Here is a 25,788-nt window from a genome sequence, read left to right on the forward strand (position 1 = left end):
ATAACACTAATAACCATGCTTTAATACTAGCACATGTATTAGTGTAAACAGCAGCTTACACGTAAGGGTAAGCATCTAATTTTATTTAAATAAACCCATGCTTTATACCAAATCAGGTTTGACAGTTAAGTGTAATTGAAATTAAGATGACACATATTGGATTACAGGGAGTAGAATCAAGGAAATCATTAAGCGGGCGCCGTATTTAGCGTTGCTTGCTTGCTTAAGATGAGTGGTGTTAGGAACAAATACATTGGCAACATCCCGACTCGTTCAAAGTTGCAAGCAAATCACTGAAAACTGCTATCATAAAACTGCATAAATAAATGCTGCCCCGGGTCTTTGGGTCTTCTTATCAGCTTTGAAACAAGAAACTATTCAACTTTTGGGGTTAATATTGTATACCATTGATCAGAATGGCCTTTTTAAATCCTCTGAACAAGCCTGATATAGAATTTCCATCAACAGCGGACATTGCTCCCTATATGTTCCCATCACCTTCTCATCAAGCATGCAGGAGCTACAATCAGCAAATAAAATAGATGGCACATTTGCTTAAAATAGTTCTAATTTATGCCATACCAATGGTCATGATGGTATAAAGAGCGAATCAAGTCTGTCATGTATTTGAAGTACAGACTCCGCCCTGCATCCCATCCTTCCACATCCCCCATCTTTCAATGTTGGAGGGGGGTCCCCGGCAGTATGCAGTCGGTCAATATGCAGCTGACCTGATACCCTAGCCCTATCAGGCCCATAGAAGGTTTTCCTCAAAATCGTTCATTATATTGGTGCTGCACATGATGCAGTCATGGTCCATGGCAAAGGCGATTCGACCTTTGTGGCATTAAACCCAGTTAACAGGAAATTAATCCAGTAAATCGATTCAGTAAAGCAAATAAGCTCATGCATTCGATCACTAACGGCAACCAGCTTCGGTCGATTACCCCAGCTGCAGCGTGTGTAAACTCTAATTTGCATAGAGGCTGTACGTGAAATTATTGATTGGCTCCAAAGAAAGGATTTGAACCGGTGCACGTAATCATGGCGCAGTGCAGTCCATTCAATCAAATGTTGTCATCAACCTATTTGATCGCAGTGCATTGTTATGTATGTGAGACGAACTGTCGCGGTTGATTGCAATCAAACAAACGATGTCTTACGTATTACTTTGTTCCGTGATGAAAATCGTGATGTTTTATTTAATCACTCTCGAAAAATGTATTTTTTTGTAGGTCTATTACTTTGTTTTGTGATGAAAATCGTGATGTTTTATTTCATCACGCTTTAGAACAAACGATTTCTCATGTATTACTTTATTTCGTGATGACAATTTTGATGTTTTATTTCATCACTCACGAAAAATAGATTTCTTATGTATTACTTTGTTTCGGGATGAAAATCGTGATGTTTTATTTCATCATCACGCTCTAAAACAAACGATTTCTTATGCATTATATTTGTTTTGTGATGAAAATCGTGATGTTTTATTTCATCACGCTCTAAACAATAATTATAGTTACATGCATTTCAAGAAAAAATCTTATTAAAACGGTAGGCCCTATGTTGTTTAGAAAAAATGTAGAAAGTGATGATGATGATGATGTCGATGATGATGATGATGATGATGATGATGATGATGATGATGATGATGATGTCTCCAAAAGTGTCCCGGTTTGTTTTTCTTGCCCTAAATCGTGCGTATCTATTAATAAGGCACTTCAATAATCAATAATCAGTCCGTGACGGCCTCCACTAACTAGCTACTAACTTGGGTTTATGGGCGCTGATATTTCATGTTCACTGTCACTTATTTATCAGAAAAGTGCGACCCTTTGTCAATCACCTACAGTACCCAATTTCGGCATACTATATAAGACACTCATCATGATGATTGCCAGAGAATAGTTAAGATGTAGCTTGTACCGTTGTTTTGTGGCATCCTTCAGAAGTGAGCAGTCCGATACCAATATTTTCGGTCAAATCTCCATTCAATTAACACGGGGAGTTGGCTAGCTATGCCTTGCCCTCACTCATATTTTACAAAAGTGCGACTATTTCTGAACATCTAACCTAGCTGTAATTTTAGGTCATGTTAGAGAAATATATTTGCTAGAAGTTTGGAGAATAGCTAACATATTGGCTGGTTATTTTTACACAGTGATGTTAACTAGGCAAGTGCCCATTCTTGCAACGTACATCATTTGTAGGGGTCACGCGTCAATGGTGAGAGCACTGTGTATTGTGTATAGGAAAACGGACAGTAACTGCAGTATGATGTACCAGGGGACTCAAGCAGTGCAGCAAAATTGTGACAATCAACCTGAAATGGATGATGAAATGATATATTTCCTATAACTATGACTGGTTGAGAAAAAGATTTCTATTTTTATAAATCGTCCTACACCTTTCATCAATTAAATAGCACGACTTGGATTACTATTATACCCAAAGGCTATGGTAATAACTTTAAAAATAGCTAGATTTGTAGTACATTTGAGTCATTTAAAGGCATTTCAGTAGCTAGTTTCTTTTTTCAAAAAGCGCCCTCTATTATAGAATAAAATAAAAAATATCTAACAATTACTTCAAATTGCTATTAAAATGCCATTTTGAAAAAAGCGCCCTCAATGTTTAACCCAGGGTCGACATTTTTGCAGACAACCTGATTTCAATTCCCATATGGGTTAGGTTTCCAAAAAAAGTTGTCTCCAAAATGCCCTAGAGGGGGATGGTTCCTAGCCCAGTGCTTATAGATTCGACATATCTCCTTTCGGGAAGGCGAAGGAAATGTCAAACTGACCAGTCACCCCAAACATCTTGAATCTTTGTTGTTGGTTTTTCATTTATGACCAGGAATGCTGTGAACGTATTTATTCATCTGTCATTGATGATGAGAGTGTCATGCTTATAAATCTAAGGGGTAGGCAACCTACCTGGGAAAGAAATAAAAATGCACGGGCTGGATATTTTCAAAACTATTAAAAGCATTTCCAGCCGATTTTGAAGTAAAATTAATTTAATTTTCCAATTATTTTGTTAAGTTTGTAAGCTATGTAAATTAATTATATGTTTGCATGTTTGGTTAGGTCTTTAATCCTGGGCCCAAGTTTATGGTTATGAATTTGAAAGTTTGAGGACTGTAAAAATTGGAAGAGGAAGTCATTCCATATTTTTATCATCAACTAAAGTAGTCATAAGTGTAATAAATCTGAGCTACACAGCATTCACGGGTCATTCGATCATTAAAAATACAACGGAAATTATTCAAGTTTCATCTCATGAGTCACGTACCCATGACAAAATTATGTATACATAAATCCCGGGGATATGAATCATTCCCTGTCAACAATTGACATATTATTTGACAACAGATTGCAGTAAAGTTCTTTTGCACCTCTGTGTTTTAATAATAAGTGTTTCTTCTTAAAGCCTTAATATGCAATTCGGTCCAATTTCAATATGTGACGTGTCATGTCAAAAGGAGACACTTTTGGGCAGGATCGTAAATGGAGAAATAGCCAAAAATCTGACCGGGGTTGATTTTTTCACAATTTGGGTTTGTTGTGAATTTGTGATGTTATTAATGTTTCAAATACTGTCTGATAGTTTCAGACCGGAATATAACTGGCATCTTGTATAATTATTTTGAGACATTTTTCAAGGTAATTTCTTCTCTCAACATTGTCAATAATATTTTTAAGGGCCGATATCTCAATTTCCAATGTTATAATACCATAACTTACGAACTCAACATCTTCGCTTAGGAATGTCCGACTTCATTGTAGACTTCTCCGTAGTCCACTTGCCAATTGTAGTCCACTTGCCAACTCTGGCTATTACATTTAAGCTTAAAACTCTGATTTAATTAATGAGTGCACAATTGATAGATTTTCACAACTGATCTTTTCAGTCACCGTACGCCCTCTGTTTGTTAGCTTCCCAAGTGGACTACTGACTTTGCCTTGAGAGTTAGGTCAATTTCTGGCCTAACTAAAATTGGTGATGATGTAATGCATCTTTAAAAATGAATCTGGCTTGTGATTGGTCGCCCAGATCTCGTTATTGTTTAAATCCTCCCGACGCGTACTGGTACCATTATAACTATACATGGTACACAACTATCTAGGGAATGCGGCGCTTTTGTGCTGGTGGATGAACGTATGCATCTAGCGGGTATTGTACCACCATGCTTAGTCTTGTGGTTAGATTTTATTGATAAACAAGTATGATTGACAGTGTGTGAGTCACGGGGTAAAGTTCTGCTTAAAAGTGAAAGTCCATAGTCGGTTTTTCGGATAATAAACTGGCAGATTCTAAAATTAGAATTGTTCAGTATTGAAGTGTCATTATAATTATGCCATTATGATATGTTGCATTCAATAATATAAGCCTACGTAGGGCCTATACTTTACTTTTACTGTCACAAATATAATTATATAGCCTAAACTTTTTCATAACCAGTATAATTTCGAGTTCAACTGAATGCGTTCATCATGATTAATAACATTTTTATTTATCAAAAATCGACTATGGCATAGTCTAACTTCATTGGGGAAAACGGCGCTGTGGAGCAAAATATCACTATATTTAAGATATGTAAAAACCTCAAAACTGATAACCTGCCCAAAAGTGTCTCCTTTTGACATGACACGTCACATATGATCATTCTTTGTCAAAAGGTTATACAGTAACTAATGAGGTGAATTGAAAGAAAACTTACTACTATCCCAGCCGCTTTGTGGTATTCTATGGGCCCTAGAAATACTGGACATTTTGAAATTTCACACTTCCTTTAGAGGGAGGGGAGGGTTTCAGCCTCTTAACGAAAGGATTTTCGTTTATATGGCTTCATCGAACTTTTGGGTTGTTCTCTTAGAAATAGAGTTAATAAGGCAGTTGATAAAAAGGCCGAACACTACGCCTTGTCCATGGCCCCGGGTCTCTTGCTACCCCCTGGGTTAAATGAGCTGCACGTAGCGTGAAGAAGCTGCGCGTAGCTACCCGCACGTTATGAACCTAATGGCTTGCCTTACACGTGCTACTGTTAAAGGATATGACACCGGTAATCACAACATTGTGGCTTATATGTTAGAAAAATAATTTTCAAGCACGAATCACATGGTTTTATTTAAAACAAACTCATATTGACCATAAAAATGAATAATACAGCCGGCTCTCAATACGCGATATTCAAAATTCCCGCGCCTAAAATGTCCAATGCAATGACGTCGTGGTTATTTGTGCTCAATTGTTGTCAGCCTTCATTGTATTACTGGGACATCTTTGCACTCGACAATCTTGGCGCCCGGGAATTCTGAATATCGCGTGTTGAGAGACGACTGTTTTAATTCATTTTTTCATCATGCGTTTGTTTAAAATAAAACCACTTGACTCGTGCTTGATAATTAATTTTCTAACATATAAAGCATAATGTTGTGATTGCGGCCTGGAGTCATCTACTAAAGGATGGTTAGTCTTATTCAGAGCCCGCACTCAGAGCAGACTCGACTGAGAGCCAAGTTAAGGAGCTTTAAGGGCGCACACCACTAAATAAACTCCCATTGAAATACGTGTAAATATACATGAAAGTAAGTTTGTTTTTCTACACCATGTAAAACCATTTTTCATATTTTGGTAGCACCAATGTCTTAAATAAAGATTGAAATTTAATTTAAAATGGGTTTTTTGACACAAGTTGAGGCTAACTTTTAAGCTACGGAGACCTGAACAGCGCCACCCTTATTTTCAGCTTGCACGAATGCCTCCTTACCATGTCCGCACGCGGATTAGTTTCGGGAGCCAAACTTTTGACCAGATCAAGATACACCATTTTGTGATATTCTGAACATTGATCAATTGCATATCTTTTAATTTAATTATAATAAACAATCATGGCTACTCATCTTGCTCCCAAGGGACACCCACTTGTTTTCACTACCGACCTATGTTTACCGGGACTATGAAGGGTTACACCAAATGCGGAAGGATTTAGTGGTGTGCTGCCTTAACATTCAACTCTAAGTGTTTCCAACTAGGCTAGCGCCCCTCGATTGACAAAACGAATATATAAGTACTAGCAAAAAAGCACAGAACTCGTTTAGTTTATTCAACCGCAAGACGTGCTATATTATTTGAATCTTTCAAGCTTGCAACATTTTTACTAAAATACCTGTGTTGTGTTCTACTGCGAATAGTGGACTTCTTCATCGTGGTATAAAATGTAGTAACTTTGGGTGATGGCGTGGTGGTAGTGGTAGCTTTTGTGCAGCAGTGGTTCTTGGATTGTTACTGTTGTTGGATGCCCAAAAGGGTAAGTAGATATCTATTATTCCAGAGAATGTGCTCTTTTTAAAGCCGTATTATAACATTTTCACACAAAATAGATCAGTATTTCTTTGCCATAAAATGTTAACGTTTACTGTCAGATATATGCCCTTTTAATTTTGAGCCGAACAACTAAGGCTTGTAAAGATGCACACAAGATCATTGTTTACCTTTACTTAAAAATGACTACGGTTTTACATGTCATCAAACAACCGTGTATCTCTGTGTCTCCCTTTCCCCGTTTCGATTTCTTTGTCTCTTAACTATCAAGGGTGAAAACAGGCGAAAGTAGTAACTTTTTGCACAAGATGTGCAATTTAAAGAGAATTGGCCATGGCTCATTCTAGTGACGCTAGTATATGGACAATATAAGTGTGCTTCTTTATTTAATGACATAAAATTTGAAAAATATTGTAAGGAACACTTGAGGTTTTCAACAGATTTTTCACATTCGCCTGACCAACTGAGGACAATATCCCTGCAATCTCATTTTTTGGTATATCGTGCACTTACTTTCAGATTATTTCACCACTGTGATCTGTGATTTAGCAATCAACATGGTCTACCAAAAAAATCTGTCAAGTACTTGTTGGATACTACTTCTTTGCCTTCTCCACAGCGGAGTTACAAACGCTGGTAGCAAACCTAAACACAAAAAGTTCAAACCAAAACAAAGAGACGATTCCTCACAGAAGCCCAACATTATTTTCATACTTGCTGATGATTTGGGGTATGCTGATGTTGGATTCAATGGCAAGCGGTATGGGTCACAGATACAGACGCCCAACCTGGATCGATTGGCGAGAAGCGGTGTTATTTTATCGAATTATTATGTACAGCATCTGTGTACACCTTCAAGAAGTACACTTATGACGGGACGTTATCCAGTAAGTGGAAACTAGTATTTAAATAATAATAATAATGTTGTATCTCTGGAATTTAGCCTATAATTACTCACTCAGAACGCTAGTCAGTCGATGGCTATTGTTATTCAAGACTCAATTAGTCACTTAATCAGGTACTGGAAACGATCGAATTTCAAACCCTGGTGTTAAACTTAGGTGTGAAATTTAGGCTTCTAGTGTAAGATTCTCGATTTTTCACTTGCCCACTTTGGGGGGGGGGGTCAACGTTTAAAGTAACATAATTCACTAATGAAATATATTTCCCAACTTAGCACATCATATATAGAGCTATATGTCATAGTTTTGTCAGAATTTTGATTTTAATTCCGACTACCGATTTTATCAAAATCAACTCGCGAATGTGCACTTATTTTCTGGAATAGCCCAACAGAAATATAGATTATTTTTGCTGGTTATTTTAAGGTACTGAGTTGGACATTTTGGCAGTCGCAAGTGAAAAAAAAGGTGAAATCAAAACGGATATTCTGATAAAACTAAAATATACCAGATGCAAGATGTGGTTGGTGTTTTGGAGCTATGACCTACTTTTGACCTGTCCCCAACCATGACAACACTGAGGTTTGTTGCCAAACCGAGTTTGAGCTCCGTACTCCTTACAGATGTCCAGAAAATGTAATTTCAAAATGTTCCCCTGGTCATGATGTTTGTTCTCACCGAGTTAGAGCCCCGTACGTCCTACATATGTCCAGAAAACGCAATTCTAAAATTTGACACAATTGACCTTTGATCTGACCCTTGCAAAATGTTTCAAAATGTTCCAAGATTGAGCCCGTACACATAACAGATGTCTAGATAATATATTTCTAAGATTTGACCTTTGCCCCGACCCCTACAAAATGTCCCAAAATGTTTGAAAATGTTCCGCTTGTCATGAGGTTTGTTGTCATTGAGTTTGAGGCCCATACATACACCTTACATATGTCCAAAAGATTTGACCCCAGCTGACCTTTGACCTGACCCTGCAAAGTGTTCCAAAATGCCCCCCTGGTCATAAGGTTTTTTGTTACCGAGTTTAAGCCCACGCCCCTTACAGATGTCCAGATAATGTAATTCTAAGATTTGACCACAGATGGCCTTTTGCACTGACCACCGCAAAGTGTTCCAAAATGGTCCCCTGGTCATGGGGTTTGTTGTTGAGTTTGAGCCCCGTGCCCCTTACAGATGTAACAACTCTTGCTCTTGGTGCAATTGAAGTAGACGTGGTCCCAATATTATCTGAGCTCTTTTATATGGTGGAATGGTCGAATTAAACCTGAACAATGTCACTGAATCAGCATTTAGTACTATATATAAGGGCTGCAATGTATTTCTAAAAGCCTGATTAGTTATCATAATACTAATGAGGCTCTATCTTTTACACATAATGGGGGTTATAAGCAAGTGTTAATAAGTTATTCTGCGGGGAATTGACTTAGCTGGACATACAGAAAGAGAGACAAAGTCCACATGCTTAGTATTATGATAGAACCACACGAAGTACCTTATAGAAGTGGGGGAAATCTTTCTTTAGCGAACTATATTAGTTTGAAAAACGCAAAAACTTAAACTTAAAGGCACAATTGCATGCCTAATTTTAACACCAGGATTTTTTTTTAAAGGTATCCAAGCAACATGGTTTTTATCCGACATAGCTGAAAAAATTAAATTATTGTTTTTCATTTGAATTTGAAAATTAATTTCAAAGAAAGAATGTGTATCTCTGAATTGTGCTCTTTTCAATATGTATCAATCGACTTTTAGCATGACAATGCATAACAATAGAGGATGGTGAGTATAGCTGACTAGCGTTCTGAGTAAACTAGTATGGAACTAATCATGGCATGAAATGTGATCTATTCTAAATTTATATAGATGTATAACCTGACATTATCCAAAACAAATGGGAAGTGTCGTTTTTTATGTTCAAAGATGTTTATAACTGTTTATCTTCACTTCGGATAAAACATCATTGCTGATGATTACACTACCGTTTGCGAATTGCGTGCTTACGATTTGTGTACATGTATCCTATATATTTTGTTTAGGATACCCGTGATACATTTTCCTGTTTGAAGTTGTCATAATACCCTTGTTGCTTTATATTGACCTTATTAGCCAAGGTTTGTCATAGGATATCATGTCTTAAACGACTGATTGATGTATGTTCTACAATGTTCAGTAATGCATTGTCCCAGTCAGGGAAGTATAATGGTAATGTTTGTATGCGTATTTATATGAACTTAAATAATTGATTTCTTCCAGCAATTATTCTTCAATTAATTATAAAGTATCTTTTTCAAATTTTTCTTGCACATAAAACAATCACTTAATGTGCAGGTTTCATATTGTCATGTCGCTTGCCGCTGAGCGGTGTGACGCGTGCGCATTGTAGACAGACGGACGCAATCAAGGCTTGCCACAGCCTCAGAAAGCGGTTTGGCAGTATGACTTAAAGTGACACCCTGCACTTTGATGCGAAACAAACATTGTGTATAAACTTTAATGAACCAGAAAATCATTTGTAATCAATGTAGGTCTGTAATCAATCAAAGGTCTGAGGGTCGTAAATTTGTTTATTTGTTATGACCTTTTGCTTTGATATTTTTTTAACAAAAATGTGAACATCACATTGGTGTGAACAATAATTAAAGTATTTCTCCAGTTATCATTCTTCATTTGGAATGTGAGAACACGTTTGTAATCATGGTAATTGCTCTATTGCACTGATTGCCCGAAATCCGGCGTATATCATTTCAAAAAGTGGTAAAGGAATTATTTATCTTACCACAGACACATTGATGTTTATTTTATTAGGCCAGTAAAAATCAGCCCCAAAATCTCCAAAGGTCAAAATAATTGCAACATGAATTCTATTTTCGGAAAATGTTGCTCTTAAGTCTCTATTTTAACATACTCAAAGTCTACCAAAATCAACCTCTGCAAAAGATGTGTAAAATTGACTTTTTCAAAATGGCAGCCAAAATGTCGTAAAAAAGAGACAGTTGTGATTTCAATATTATATGAGTGTCCATGTGGGAATTGGGTGACATTTTGACCTATAAATGCTCTTATGCCCTAACCGTTTCATAAATATTTATTTCTCTGCGTAGTTTTTGTTCATAATTTCAAAATGGCCGCCAAATACGTTCATTATGGGTTGTGAATACAGACAGGGTAATCAACTTTTCACCATGGAAGCTGAATCAGTATCAAAATAGTACATGTTAGTTATGAAAATGTTGCTCTTAAGTCTCTATTTTAACATACTTCAAGTCTACCAAAATCAACCTCTGCGAAAGATGTGTAAAATTGACTTTTTCAAAATGGCAGCCAAAATGTCGTAAAAAATAGACAGTTGAGATATCAATATTATATGAGTGTCCATGTGGGAATTGGGTGACATTTTGACCTACAAATGCTCTTATGCCCTTACCGTTTCATAAATATTTATTTGTCTGCGTAGTTTTTGTTCAAAATTTCAAAATGGCCGCCAAATACGTTCATTATGAGTTGTGAATACAGACAGGGCAATCAACTTTTCACCATAGAAGCTGAATCAGCATTAAAATAGTACATGTAAGTTATGATCCACATATTATGTGTATCGGATACTTTAGAGTAAATATTTGAATGGTAATTGGATGGACGGTCCTAATATAACATTCAATACAGCGTCGTCAAACATTTCTCCCACAAAGAGCTACAGGGTCGATTCTAAAGACCTATAAATCAGGGGTGATTCGAAAAGGTGATTTAATTGTCAGCATGACTGTAATATGACTGTAACTTATTTTTACTGTTCCACTTGAATAATTCTGGGGCGCCGATATACTTCGCCAGGGTACGGTCTCTCCCATATGCTTGAGGATCGCTGATGTTTGATTATGCGCTCTGATTATCAGGCAGGCGGCATCGGTTCAGGCTCGGGTGTGGCTTCGCCTATTAGGGCTGGTGGCCAGCGTTCGGAGCTGCCACTTGCGTACGAGGGAGATACAGCTATACTTCCTCGGGCAGTTGCAAGCGTGGCGGCATCCTCAGAGCCTCATAATTCCGGTCCTCGGCAGCTCCACTCCTGCCTCTCCTGGTAGATAAATCAACTCAGTATGACAGCATGACCGTTGCGTTTTACATCAACAGGGAGGGGGCACCAAAAGTTCCAGCTATCAGCATTTGCAGGGAGACAGTGTCCCTTCTTCTGTAGTGTTAGTGGAGGTGGTACGGAGCTTCGAACGGGGTTGACTCGCCGATTGCTTGTCGGGTTGGGTCAGTCCTCATCTCTCTTGTCTTATTGAGAGGCACCTCACTCAGTAGTATGCATGTATCGGTCCATCTTTCAGAGGTTAGATCGTCTCAGAACCATTAGCTTCCGCCTTATTTCACCCGGCATTAAGGGCGGTAGGCCGGGACACCATGCAGGAGAGTTGGGAGGGCATATTCGGTATAATGCCTTCCCTCCCATTGCCATGATCCTTCTGGTTCTGCTGAAGGTAGCCAATTCTTGGAACTGATTACTCCTTTTAGCCGCTTTCTCTGGCCCAAGCAGTGGAATGTTCTACCGCCTCTTGGATCTTCTCGTGGGAGAACCAGTCAGTCGTCTATGCCGCGTAGATCTTCTCACAGTTCCGCCACGCCACCGGCACCAGGTACAGATGGAGTTGATTAACAACCTCCACCTGACTGTTTGGCGTACTTCCGCCAGTCCGCCCAGACAGCGGGACATTAATATTCGGTTGCTGCGCTTGCTGAAAGGCAAGGCAACAGTCAACTAGACAGAGTTACGATTCGCGACTTCGCCGATTCTACAAGTCACAGATTTCCTTACCACGGGGACCGTATGCCTCGTACCGCTTAAGCATACAATACTGTCATTATAGCGATTCATCATGACTGGGGGGGGGGGGGTATATGACGGTCTTATCGAGTCCAGCACTTGCGGACCTCATTAAGAGCATGGTGACAGAAAGACATCCAGTTCGCTCCCTGGTTCCGGAATGGGACTTCATGTTGGTGTTGCAGTATCTACCCAAGGCCTTCGAACCCACGGAGGACCTCTCTCGTTGCAAGACTTGACACTCAAGACTGTGTTCTTGATGGCAGTGGCCTGCGGTCGACACTGTTCAGTTATGTACATGTTCTTTCTATAGACGAGCACCACCTACGCTTCACCACTGGGGTAGTCTCTATCCTTCCCCGTGCTGGGTTCCTGGACAAGAACCAGACCATGCCCAGTCCTCTACTCGTTACCCGATGTGCCTCACTGATCTGGATCTCATTGCGGGGTATATGCGATGAAACCGTCACGCCCAGTGAGGGCTCTGAGAGGGTACATTGCGCGTATCAAAGAGATCGTGGGAGGTAAGTAGAGTTGCTCAGTGTTTACCCCACTCAGAAGTGAGAGGGAGATACGCAAGCGCATAATACTTACCTCTCACGAACTGAGACTGACCCGCGTTTTAGGCGTTCCACCCCTCAAGATTGTTTTACGTTCATACGTAGAGGGTCACAAGAAACGTGCGTTGGTGGGGCTATATGTCGTTAGGGTTTGGTGATACTGGGTATCCCCGTTCCTCTGGGGGTGTCAAAAGCTTTTTCTGTGGTACAGAGGGTTTCTTGTGGTCCCAAACTATCAGTTTGTGTTTACAAGTGCTAATTATTTAATGCTATATTTAGTGATGGAATAATGATCGTTCCAGCTATTTTGGCGGCCATTTTGAAAACTTAAGTAGGAAAAAAGTCATTAATCTTATTTCAGACTCTCGAAGCATAGCTTGAAACATACGAATCATGTTACTATTACTAATAAGTGACACAGTGAGTCTGTTTTCTATATTTTGTCCACCATTTTAATCATTTTGAAAAATCGATTTATCCATAAATCGATTTATCCATATTTCGCAGAGGTTGATTTTGGTAGACTTTTAGTATATTGATAAGGGCACCTAATAGAAATGTTTTCCGCAAAAAAATTCCATGTTGCAATTTTTTTGACCTTTTCAGCTGATTTTACTGGCCTATATTGATACAATGGCCGAGAGCTGAACCAAAAACATATCCAATCGGGAATTGAACCCATCACCTATTCACCTGAAGTCTCGATGCCACCTGCTATCGTAAAGTGTAACTGGAATGATTAAGATACATTAAAAGAAGTGCACTGTGAGCTAATTTGATATGCTCACATGGAGCGAATTGTAAAATAATACTTCAAGTTCAACAGTGAATAAGATGATTAATGTTATCGTTGTTCTTATTTTGAACTTTCGGATAAATCGACATTAATAATAACATGTAGGCTGCATGTTTCAAATCAGTGTGCATTGTGTTCAGTGATCTTTCTTTTAAACTTGGAATGAATTGGCAAAATCCGAAGAAAAAAATTAGGTCCTTTTGGGAAAAAATCTATATCTTCAATATGAAAGGTGAAAATTTTCTATTATTCGTCGACTTTTCATCCCAGCTACATACACTTAAAGTACATATCATTAGATGTATACACTTTACTTCGAGGACTGTTAAATTTCAAAAACATCAATTTTTAATCATTTGTCATAAAATGTATGTTATATCGCGGATTAAAAAAAAAATGTAATTCGATATGACTAGTCTACTCTCAGGTCCCACAAAAAATACGTAAAAACGTCACTATCCGAGAGCCGTTAATGTCACTGTCTTGTTTGTTTGTGTGTTTGTTGGTTTAATCATCGTAAAGATGTTTAAATTTCGTACTTTTTGGTAGCTTTTCTGACAACTTTTTGGTGTCTTTTCCGATCATTTCAAGGACTTTGATCAAAAAACAAAAACTAACATCTTTAAGAAATGGGAATGTTGACAACGTGAATGGTAAATATTACGTAGGTCACTTTGCCAGCGTATGATTCTTACAATTTATCCAGTAGCGTAGCCAGTGGGGTGGCAAGGGGGGCAGAGTGCCCCCCCTGACAAAAAAGGAAAGAAAAAGTGCCCTTCTGACAAAAAATGAAAGAGAAAATCTGAAGGGCAAAGGAAAAGAAAAGGGGCAAGGAGCGCCATTTCCACCAAAATTCACCCCGATCATGGGCCAAAATAGTCTACAATATAAAATTTTTGCACGCTGCGCGCGCACATTGTCATCAATAAACCCTTTTCATCCCGATCGTGGGCGAAAATAGTGTATAATACAAAATCCATAAAGCTCTCTAAAAACAAAACCAGTGTATGTATTGTATAATGATGCAACTGCATTTTTTTCGTCTGTGCCCCAAAAAATTTATTTTGCCCCTCCTGACCAAGAAAGCTGGCTACGCCACTGAATTTATCAAACTAAATTTGACTGTGAATTAAGACTATATGCCCGTATAAATGACAGCACACATTGATTGAACATTTAGTATTTATTTCAATTTTAATTGATATATTGAGTTTCACAAGTTAAAGCCCAATCTGGCATGCTTTGACACATAGATTAATGGCACATAGATTGGAATATTCCATGCCAGTATTCTCTAAGCGTACTTGAATTCAGCTGACGCCGGTACAGCGTTCAGACCTGGCGACATCGCTCATCTTACGCGCGATTTTTCTTTTGTGTACGCTCGCGCTATTTGTACTATTTTTAAGTTCTCTCGTGCCATGCATATCTGACGAAGTTTAAAATGTCACCATTAACCTCCGATTTGAACTTAATGTAGTTTATAACACTCCTTTTTGATCTCCCGTTTGAATTTTGCCAAGTTTAAGTTGAATAAAAGTTAAAATTATATTGTTTAAATTAATCAATAGATCCACACGGGACTTAGTCACAGCAACATTAAACCAACTCGCCCTATGTGTTTGCCAGAAGATGAGGTAACTCTGCCTCAAAAACTAAAAGAAGCTGGCTATGTGACTCATATGGTTGGCAAGTGGCATCTTGGTATCCAGAGAAAAGAATGTCTACCAACATATAGAGGGTTTGATTCATTTGTTGGTAAGGCTACAACTTCTATTCATTCCTTATAATGTAGTAGTGATTCCACATAGTGCCGAACAGCAGATTGCTATAAACCGTCCATGTATCTAACACTTGAATTCGCCGAGCGAGTAACATCTAACACATGATAGAACAATTCACTCTGGACTATAACTGTGTATGTGTGTGCAAGTCGTGTGTGCCTGCCGATTTGTTTAACTGAATGACAGTCTTCCAAAACTGGTTTAAAATAGTTTTAAAATAAGTTTTTAACGGGGTTTTTAATGCAATAAATGCAGTCTTGTCTGTACCTAAATTGGAGGCTGATCACTAGCCAGGTTGCAGATAGTTCTTTCTAATGGCACTCTGTGAATCTATTCTAATGGTTTATTCCCTGGCTTTATTCCTTTCCCTTTTCCCGTCACTTACACAGGAAAGTACCTTGGGGCAGGGGAGTACTTCACGCACATGAAAAAAGTTATACTTGACAACCCTCTTCGTGTTCTCAACGCGTATGATTTCCACCGAGACACAGGACAAAACAGAACTGTGGGATACAAGTATTATGGAGAATATTCTACACATGTGTTCGCACAGAGAGCGAAGAATATCGTCAAGACGTACCGGAGTAAAAAGGTGAGATACTCGTCTTTTATGTCAATAGTAGTCCAATAAATGCCCGTAAATATTGTGCGAATCATGTTAAATTTGCTGTTTTGGGCAGTATCGGTGACCATATAAGCTACAGAGGCATTATTATAGCATCACCCTTATTTGATGGGAAAAAGTCGTTAAGCTTTGATGATGATTAACTGAATTGAAATGAATTTTGAACTGGTTTCAGTAATTTTGAACTTCGCCCTCTGTTTCCACTAAGTGGGGGATACTTTTGAAAAGTCTCCACAGCCAAGATTAATCAGCACTGCAAAAAAAATGTTCAGCATTAGAACACCAGCTGCTCAAAATGCTATAAATTTGCAAGCGATTTCTGGCGGGCCGTTCGGAAATTTAATTTTATACGTTTATTATTGTTTTTATCATTCTGTACAGCCTCTCTTTATGTATCTCTCTTTTCAAGCTCCTCATGGACCTCTTCAAGTCCCCAATAAGTACAAGCTTCCATTTGCGAACACCAATATGACCTATGATAGGAAGACGATGGCAGCGATGATATACTGTATGGATAAAGCCATAGGCGATATTGTTAAAGAGCTTAAAAGTGCCGGAATGTATAAAAATACAGTCATCATATTTACATCAGGTAATTATACAAATATGCTTAGTTATGTCCATATTCTTCTTCTTCTTCTTCTTCTTCTTCTTGTGTATTTCAATTGGAAACGCGGCATGCATGCCCAGATTTTCTAGCAAATTTGTCATTTATTTGCAACTTTGTACTGTAGTATTATTGTAAAAGTTTCCGTCGATAACTTTTTTCCGTCGGTTAAAACTGCCAAAATTTAGTTCTTGAAAAAAACATATAAAAGAATAATCTTCAAAATTAAGTTGCCTTATACATTTTCAGCAATTTTGATTATATTTGTCTGAAAAGTTCCTTTTCGCTTAGCATTGTAGCACATCTACTGATCGCTTGGTGGTCTCCGTATGGCGGCGCCCGTGGGTCACGTGGGCATTAAATTTAGTGCCTTTTATAAATAGCATATGATGACTGGTTGTTGATGTTTCCTATATTATTGCCATGTTCAGAGCTTGACATATGCATATAAACACTTCACCAGGGATTCTAGCAGCCATTTTGCTTTCTACATGATTCTGTTCACGTGTCGTAATACTTTTACAAAAAAATATATAAGTTAACAGGTTTAGAATTCTATGTTGAGAATATAATATATTCTGTGGTAAATCGATAAAATATGTTATATTGTTTAGATACATCACGAGTTGTTAACTTCTTTATTTTTAACGAAATGTTTTTTTTCAATACTTTTAAGTTTTCCCATGTCTGTTTCAGAAAGTTTCTTTATTTCTATTCCCTTGGTAAACTATTTATAACACCGTAATATGTTACAAAATCAATACATTGTTGTGGTGGCGTTGTGGTTAACACGTTTGTTTTTTAGTGCGCGAGTTTGAAGGTTCGAACCCCTACCGTAGCATTTTGGAATTTAATGTTTTTTCTCTCTTGTCTTGTGCATATGTGCATATGGGGGTGCCATAGGCCATCATTTATAATTATTTTAAAATATCAATGCAATACGGTTTTTACAACTGTCTTCCCTGCACTTTTTTCCTTTATGCATTTATCAAATTTCACATTTGAATCCAACAAATGATTTCATACATGACTGAGCAGTGCCGCCGAGAGCCATTAGGGGGGGGGAGTTCCACGACTAAGCTGCACTCCCTGATTTCTCGAAGATTTTATTATATCGAGGATGATCATTTTGGCAAAAGCAAACAGTAAATTCAAGTGAAATATTTATTAGAGTCTTCTTCAAAGGCTGTCTTGTGTTCTTTTAACTTTTTCACGTCTCTTTTCTTTGTTTTTTACGGGCCCGCTACTTTTGTTTGCTTTTTTGGCCATAAAATGAGTAACGAAAACAGACCTTATAATGGACCCATGAAGGCAAAGAAAAGAGACCGTAGTGGTAGTGTGCCCGTATAGCAAAGAAAAAATACCATAGGCCCGTAAAGGAAAGGAAAGAGACCTCAGTGAGTATTGTGTAAAAAAGCTTAATAAGCACTGGACATCGGGTATATATATAAATGCGCATTTATAAATGCGCACGTGACATCTACAAGTCGCCATACCGTGTTCAACGATGTAAGGTACCCGGATGTGCACAGATTCCACACGCAAAAGTATAGGCGAAAATGACATGTTACAAGGAAAACTGTTTTTGCAAAATAGTGGCATTGATTGCAAAGGGGAAAATAATTTGACCCGAAACATAAACTCTTTATTTGGATTTTCCATGACGGAAAAGCTAGATATAGCTGAATTAAAAACTTATATTTCATTATTTCCGTGCTAAATGGGCGTGGCAATTGGCCATATTGATGACGAAATGTGATTCTTACTAGCATTAAGGTCAGAACTGAGTAGCTGCCGATGATGTTATTTGATAATTTTTGCACGTGATGATAGGGAACTTAGGGGGCTGTCATTTTTTCGGAAGGAATGGGTCATGGATTTATTTTCTTGGGAGTCACGATAAATACCCCCCGTAGTGCCGCCACTGAACAATAACCCTGACCCTAATTTTAACTCTAATTTTAACACAATTGACGAAACTATAACTTTAGCCCTTTTAGGAATAATGACCGTCTCGAACTAATAGACTAGATGTCCCCGCCCGACCTCCTCAACCCTAACTTACTCATTCGCTCGCTCACATCACAGATGCTCACTTCAAAATTGACAAAAACTAATTCAAAATGTGTTTTAAGCACCTTTTGTGTCCCCCATGCTAAATCGGTGATCTGTACACCCTTTGACCATGTTGACGTACAATTTAGAGTATAAACACGTAGATGACTGTACGTGATCTAATCATCCCAGCTGGAAGATGTTGAGGAAGACCCGTATACTATACATCACGCTCATACGTTATATGACAATTTGACGTACAATCACGTATGTGATGCATGGTTTGAGGTCTATTCAGCTAGTAAGTTAGATCTCGTCATACACATTATTGTCATGGTATTATATTGTAATTGTATACGTCAATTTTGTTCAGTTTGATTCAACCGGCTTATAAAGTTTTACTTTACACGGAAGGGGAAAGTTAGAAAAAAACCCAATTAATTTGTGAGTGTAAAAGGGGTTTAAGGGTGTTTTTGGGGGAAAGGGGGGGGGGCAAATAATATTTATAAAATTATAAGTAAGGCGAGAAAAAAAGAAACCCTGTTCTACGGGCGGACGGACCTTTCAAGTAGGGTCGGTCGGTCGGTTGGTATTTTTTTCAATTTTTTTAAATAACCCCAAAAATCACAAAAATCTGTAAATATATTTCAATTTCCCAATTTGTTCAAAATTGTTCGTTGTTCGTCGCCTAAGTACATAAATAAATAATTAAATTAATAAATTAATAAATAATAAATAAATAAATAAATAAATAAATAAATAAATAAATAAATAAATAAATAAATAAATAAATAAATAAATAAATAAATAAATAAATAAATATAAATAAATAAACATTAGTTATGTTTGTACATGGGGGGGGGGGGGTGCTGTGCAATCATCATGATCCTTCGATATCCATGATTTATCCTTGCAAATTTATAGCATCGAACATCCAGCCAATGTTCCTTGCCAGTGCTAGCCACGAAACAAGGTCACAACTGTAGCCACTCCTTCAATGGTCGCCATTTCAGTGATTGACAGTGATGTAATGCAAATATGGCGCTGGCAATCTGGTCACGTGCGCATTTATAAATGCGCATTTATATATACAACCGAAGTCTACTGATAAGCAAAGAAAAGATACTTTAATGGAAGAGAAAAAGAGACCCCAGAGGGCCCGTAAAAAGTAAAGAATTTACCTTAGGCCAAGAACAAGACAAAAAAGAGACCTTTGTTGGCCCATATACATGTAGTAAAGCAAAGAAAATATGCGTTAAATACCTTTTACCTTTACCTTTAATGGGCCCCTGGGGTCCCTTTACTTTGCTTTTGCTGGCCTATAGTAAAGTATGTTTTCTTCACTTTTTACAGGCCCTCTAGGACCCCGGGCCCCGGGGTAACGCACCCGGTTACCCTCCCTTGTCGGCGGCACTGTGACTGAGCTCATATCACCCATTTTAAAAGCTGCCAAATAGTACAATACAGTATTATTGATTGAGTGTAAGATCAATGCCTTGATGCTCCACCAAGAACTGATTGGCAAACATTTCCATGTGCACAGTTGTTTGATGCGATTATTTATTAATATTTCTAACAAAACATTACATAAGTTTCAATTTTCTCATATTCGTTATGAATTCGGCAAAGTGACGAATCGAGAATTTTGAGCAAATTGAGTTTTTGTATGCTTATGATTATGTTTCAGGTTATCTTTTATTTCCACCAAAATTTAATGGTAAATTTTACTCACCGACGTAGTTATTGAAATTTTGATTTGGAGGAATCGCGCCTAAGTGCGATAAATGAATTCGGCAGAGAGACGAATCGTATACTTAGCTGTACAAATCATGTTGATCTATAGTATTGTATAGCGGGAAACCCCGAATTTTCTATAACATTTCCTATACTGATATATACGAGTATATTTGAAACCAACGTAATGGCTGTAGGTATCTTCTATCCAGTGATACCAAAAAATACAAACATTCCCACATGATATTGCTGTGGTTTAATAATGTGAGTGCACCCCGTGAAATTTGAAAATCTTGGAAAAAATCATACGCAAAGTATAGGCCAATATTTTTATTTCTGCTTTAAAATCCTCAAGTTTTTGTTAAGTATTACAGGGATGACTATTTATATTTATTAAGTCTTCAGGTTAAATACCACTAATTATATATGTATTACACGGGTTTCAATGGGAAAATGCCTAATTTTGGTTGGAATTTTCTCATATTCAGAACTCTCACAGTTCAATGCCACTAATATCAGGTGAAACTATATGATTTAGATGCCAAATGATCAAAAATTCAACATAGGTTGACCTGAGACTTTTCTTGTTTTAACGCACTGAACCGTAAACACCTTAAAATGACAGTGCGCCCTCGAAGCTGAAAGTTACAATATGATAGGGCGAATGTTTACCAAAAAACCGAAGCCGTGCGTATGAATTTTGGTACTATTACAACAAAAATGTCATATAATGAGAGAAAATGTACCATTTTGAAGCATATTTCAATGTATCGCCCAGGCCTATTAGTGGTCTTTAACCGATATAGCCTTAGAACAACCAGTAATTTCTACACAAAAGCCCCAAATCAAGAATGCGTGCTATGGTTTACACGTAGTTGAATGCGTATTCGACCTCTCTCTGCGCAGTTTTGAGGGATATGTCGATTGTTTCAGAACATGCAAGTATTGCGAATATTTCGTGTACATTCACTTCTATAATATACATTTCAAAATTAATGAGTGTTCACGAATGTTCTAAATTTTAGAAGGACCAATGGAATTTGCAGGGGTCAGGTCAAATGTTATATGGGGTCAAATCTTATAATTTCCTTTTCTGGACATCTGTAAGGGGTATGGGGCTCAAACTCAGTGACAACAAATCTCATGACCAGGGGAACATTTTGCAGGAGTCAGGTCAAAGGTCAAATATTAGAAATGCATTTTTTTGACATCTGTAAGGGGTACGAGGCTCAAACTCGGTGACAACAAACTTAATGACCAGGGGGAATATGTTGAAACACTTTGCAGGGGTCACGTCAAAGGTTATCTGGGGTCAAATCTTATACCGTAATTTCATTGTCTGTAATGGGTATGGGGGCTTAATTTCGGTGACAACAAACCTCGTGACCGGGGAAACATTAAGGTCAAAGGTCAGGTCAAACGGCCATTAAAGGTTACATGCCTTGCGATTGTCTGCGCTCTGTGAGCGCAAATTATCTCTAGTTATTTTTGTTTTATTTCAAGATAATGGTGGACCTCGGGGATTACCTGTAAGCAACTGGCCATTTCGAGGATATAAAGCCACATTCTTTGAAGGCGGTGTGCGTGCTGCTGGATTCATCCATACTCCTTTATTCCCCAAATCTTTGAGAGGAACCGTTCACAATGGTTTAATTCACATAAGTGACTGGTTCCCTACGATTATACAAGGATTGTCTGGGGGAAATACGAATGGAACCAAACCATTAGACGGATTTGATATGTGGGAAACTATTAAGTAAGTAAAAGCGAGTTTTGTAAAACACCGTAAGCCACTGCATCACCAGAATTGACAATCAGTTATATTCTAAGACTCTGGCATACAGATCCAAAAATTGACAGTTTTAAACCAAGATACATTTTTAAATTGAGTGACAAATTCCCGCTTATCGTCGTCTGCTTTATACTGTTTAAGTTTAAGGCATCCCGGAGTAGTCATGGTCGTCAACTCCAAAAAGAAAATCATTGTCTAGAGTAATGAAAAGTTTCAAAACTTGCTTAATGTATTGTGGTTTTTGATATTTTTTCGCTTTATGGAGATGTTTCGTTTCGATACTCTCTATATAATAACTCAAGAACCATAAGACCTACAAAAGTGTCACTCTTGTATTCGAATTATTCGGCAAGCCCGCTTCGAAATAAACATTAAAATTTTCAACAGAACTATTCACAGGATACCACTGTTCGACCAATTCGCAACAGTAAGTAAAGACCTCTGGCGACAATTGTTGTGCCATCTACGTAGCTAACAAGAGTAGTTTAAGAACTTAGTCATCATTGTATTTTATCCAGCAAAAGTAATTCTGCCAACTTTGTCATCCTTATTGGGTATTTTGGCCCATTCTTCTTATCCACGTGGCTGTTGTATAGTATGTGCCTACTCGTTTTGAATGGCAAGAGACACAAATTACAACTAGAGATCAGAAGCAGAAGCAGAAGCAATAGCACGACCGTATTAATAACATGTGGTTTGTTGTCTTTCAGAACTGGAACAAAATCTCCCAGGACGGAGATATTGTATAATATCAATACAGTAGGGGTAAACCGCGAAGGTCCTCAATTTCTCCAAAAAATGGAGTCAGCTCTACGGATGGGAGACTGGAAAATCATAACTGGTCGCCAAGGTATGAACTTGATTGTTCAACTTTTATTCAATGAACAAACTGAATTCAGGTTGATATGCAAGATGCAATTTGGTAACAGGAAAAGTTAGTTATCAGTAGATTTGTCCATTGCTTTCCATATGAAAAGGTTTCTATACAAAAAACGATTATCTTCCAAGAGCTTCCAAGCAACCAGTGAATTGTCTCTGTACAGTCCTTGATTACACTATACGGTTGCGTGCATAACATCGTATGAGCTGTGGAGCTTCTAACTGGAAAATTGGCCTCTGTGATTGTTTTTGTTGAAACCTCAAGTGTTCCTTTATCCAATCAGAATTTTTTATATCAAACGAAAGCTTACACTTCCTCCTGAAAACACTTTTTGTCACCAGGTCAACAGATAACGCAATTCAATGTTATAGCAATGCGAATGTGTAAAAGCTGTTGAAAACTACCTATCCAAGCACATTTTTTGACCAAAATGAAGGTTTTGAAAGTCAAAACCTCACGTGTTCCTTACAATATTCTGTTCAAATTTGATGTCATTAAATCTTATGATGCTATGCACTCAACCATGTAGTATAAACAAAAACTATGTAAAGACAATTCACTGCTTGCTTTGAAGCTCTTGGACGAAATTGTGTGCGCATGTGTATCGAGGTGGAAACTGTGCATAGATGCGTTTGAAAGAGAATCGTTTTGTAGCCAAACCTTTCCATATGTTTTGAAACGTTTGTTTTCATGACCTTAATATAGCCCGACATATAAATGTTATTAAGATATTTTGACCAAAACTAAACCGCGTTTACAACGTTTTAATTTTAAAAACATTTGTGTGTTTGATGGGAATAGACACCGTGCAAATATTGTTGTCGACAGGTTTAACTTGAATTTTAACCAATGAATGTTTTATCCAGTGTTCTAACAGTGGAAAAATGTCCCTGTTCTTGTTTTCAATATGTGGTGTGATCAAGCAAAATCAGTCTGAAGTCGGACATATTAAATTTTCAGTTTCTTATAGGATTGTAAACAGAATTTGCTGAGGTACATTTTGCAGAAAACCCCATTGAATTTCTACTCTAAATAGTTTTGTTGTTTTTTTTTTGCTTGTTTTAAAACACAGACAAGGGACATCGATGGCAAGCTCCACCGGAATCCAAGCATTCTGACATTAAACGCACCGAGCCGCACGACAAAAGAATTTGGCTTTTCAACATTACCGCCGATCCATATGAATTCCATGACGTCTCTGAACTTAATCCTGGTATAGTTAATGTAATGCTAAATCGATTACAAGAATATCTAGATAACATGACAACTCCTATTTGGCCACATATGGATGCGTCATACGATCCTGCTAATTACGGAGGAGTGTGGGGGCCCTGGACAGTAAGCCCATCATCCTTTGAAGAAACATTGAAAGCGGAGAAGAGGCAAAAGCCACAAGAGGCACGGGAGAAGAAGAAAAAGAAGAAACAGTTAAAGAAGGCTAGAAAAAGAAATAAGAAACTAAAACAGCAGATATCTAAAAATACACAACGTAAGCAACAAAGTAACAAGGGACCAGGGGCGTAGCCAGCTTTCTTGGTTAGGGGTGGCAAAATAAAATGTCGAGGGCACAGACGAAAAAAACTGTTTTTTAGATGGACTGCAGCACATGTCTTGGAGATGTAATGGTTCTGATGAAAAGGGCTCCTTGCCTTTTTCTTTTCCTTTGCCCTCCAAATTTTCTCTTCATTTCTTTCATTTTTTGTGTCAGGGGTGGCACTCTGCCACACCCCCTGCCCCCTGCTGGCTACGCTACTGCCGGGGACGTAGCAAGCGGGTGGACAGAGTTGACGAAGTCCAGGGGCCCCGAGTAAAAGCAAAAATGGAACAAGAGCTGATTGATAAATGAGATGTTAAAAAGGCCCGCACAAATAAAAGTATATTGTACAATATTTTCAAAATACCCGGATGCAATACAATATTTCTTGAATATTGTACGAGTATCGCGTACGCGTCGCACGTTACCATGGTGACGGCACCAACACGCGTCATGATACAACAGCACAACAATACACTACAGACATCGTAACGGCTCACAGGGGATTTCGTACTGTATAAACAAGTAAAATCACAAACTTAATTCGCGGCAATTCTGGATGATGATAACCTTAGGAAATATAATCCACATCTACAAATAAACCTATATATAATTATTCCGAAATTATCTTTGGAGAGTAAAGAGCAGGAAACAATAAGGTCAAAAGGTAAGCTTACATTACAATACACATTGGTTAAACCCGGTTGCTAGGTAAGCTTAAATTTTCATTTTACCGCATAGCAAAAGCCTGATATAAATAATAATAATAATAATATTGAATGGCTTATTTTCGTGTGATACAAGAATATATTGCACTCGATAGAAAAATATTGCACTCGTCTTCGACTCGTGCAATATTTTTCTATCTCGTGCAATATCTTGTATCACACTCAAAGCCATTCAATATTATATAATTATTGATGTTACAATACTTTGTATCATCGACCTTCTACAGGTAGGATGAACATGCATTCCCTATGCCAATTTTTATTTTTTTTACCTTTGACCCAACATGCCCACTGAAACATAATTGGTTATCCGTCATTGAAAATAAAGATAAAATATTTAATCCCTGCTGATTTAATATTTGTCATGTGTATTTGTGTCTTGTTTACTTTCTTTAATCCTTCTACTTCCATCTTTTCCCGCAGTCTTCTGAAAGTCTGTCGCTGGCGTACCAGATACCAGGGGTAAAACATACTAGGCAAAACTTTTTACTTTTTTTACAAAAGTTTCACACGAAATGTGTTATACTATTTTAGCCCCCAATCACGGTGAATTTGAATGTGAATTTGAATGTGAATTTGATGAAGTGCTCGCGGAACGCGAGAAAATATTCAATTTTATACCATTTTAGC

General features: G+C 37.8%; 1 protein-coding gene across 1 annotated transcript; it reads left to right on the top strand.

Moving 5' to 3' along the window:
• Nucleotides 1–6,092: 6,092 nt before the first annotated feature.
• On the top strand, nt 6,093–25,499 carry LOC140171512 (arylsulfatase B-like). Its single transcript, XM_072194779.1, has 8 exons — nt 6,093–6,313; nt 6,847–7,214; nt 14,991–15,177; nt 15,593–15,795; nt 16,210–16,420; nt 21,728–21,980; nt 22,727–22,866; nt 23,969–25,499. The coding sequence occupies exons 2-8, from the start codon at nt 6,885–6,887 to the stop codon at nt 24,418–24,420; spliced, it is 1,776 nt and encodes a 591-aa protein (XP_072050880.1). The 5' UTR covers nt 6,093–6,313; nt 6,847–6,884; the 3' UTR covers nt 24,421–25,499.
• The last annotated feature ends 289 nt before the right edge of the window (nt 25,500–25,788 follow it).

Source organism: Amphiura filiformis, chromosome 15 (genome assembly GCF_039555335.1).
Source record: "Amphiura filiformis chromosome 15, Afil_fr2py, whole genome shotgun sequence".
Lineage (NCBI taxonomy): Eukaryota > Metazoa > Echinodermata > Ophiuroidea > Amphilepidida > Amphiuridae > Amphiura > Amphiura filiformis.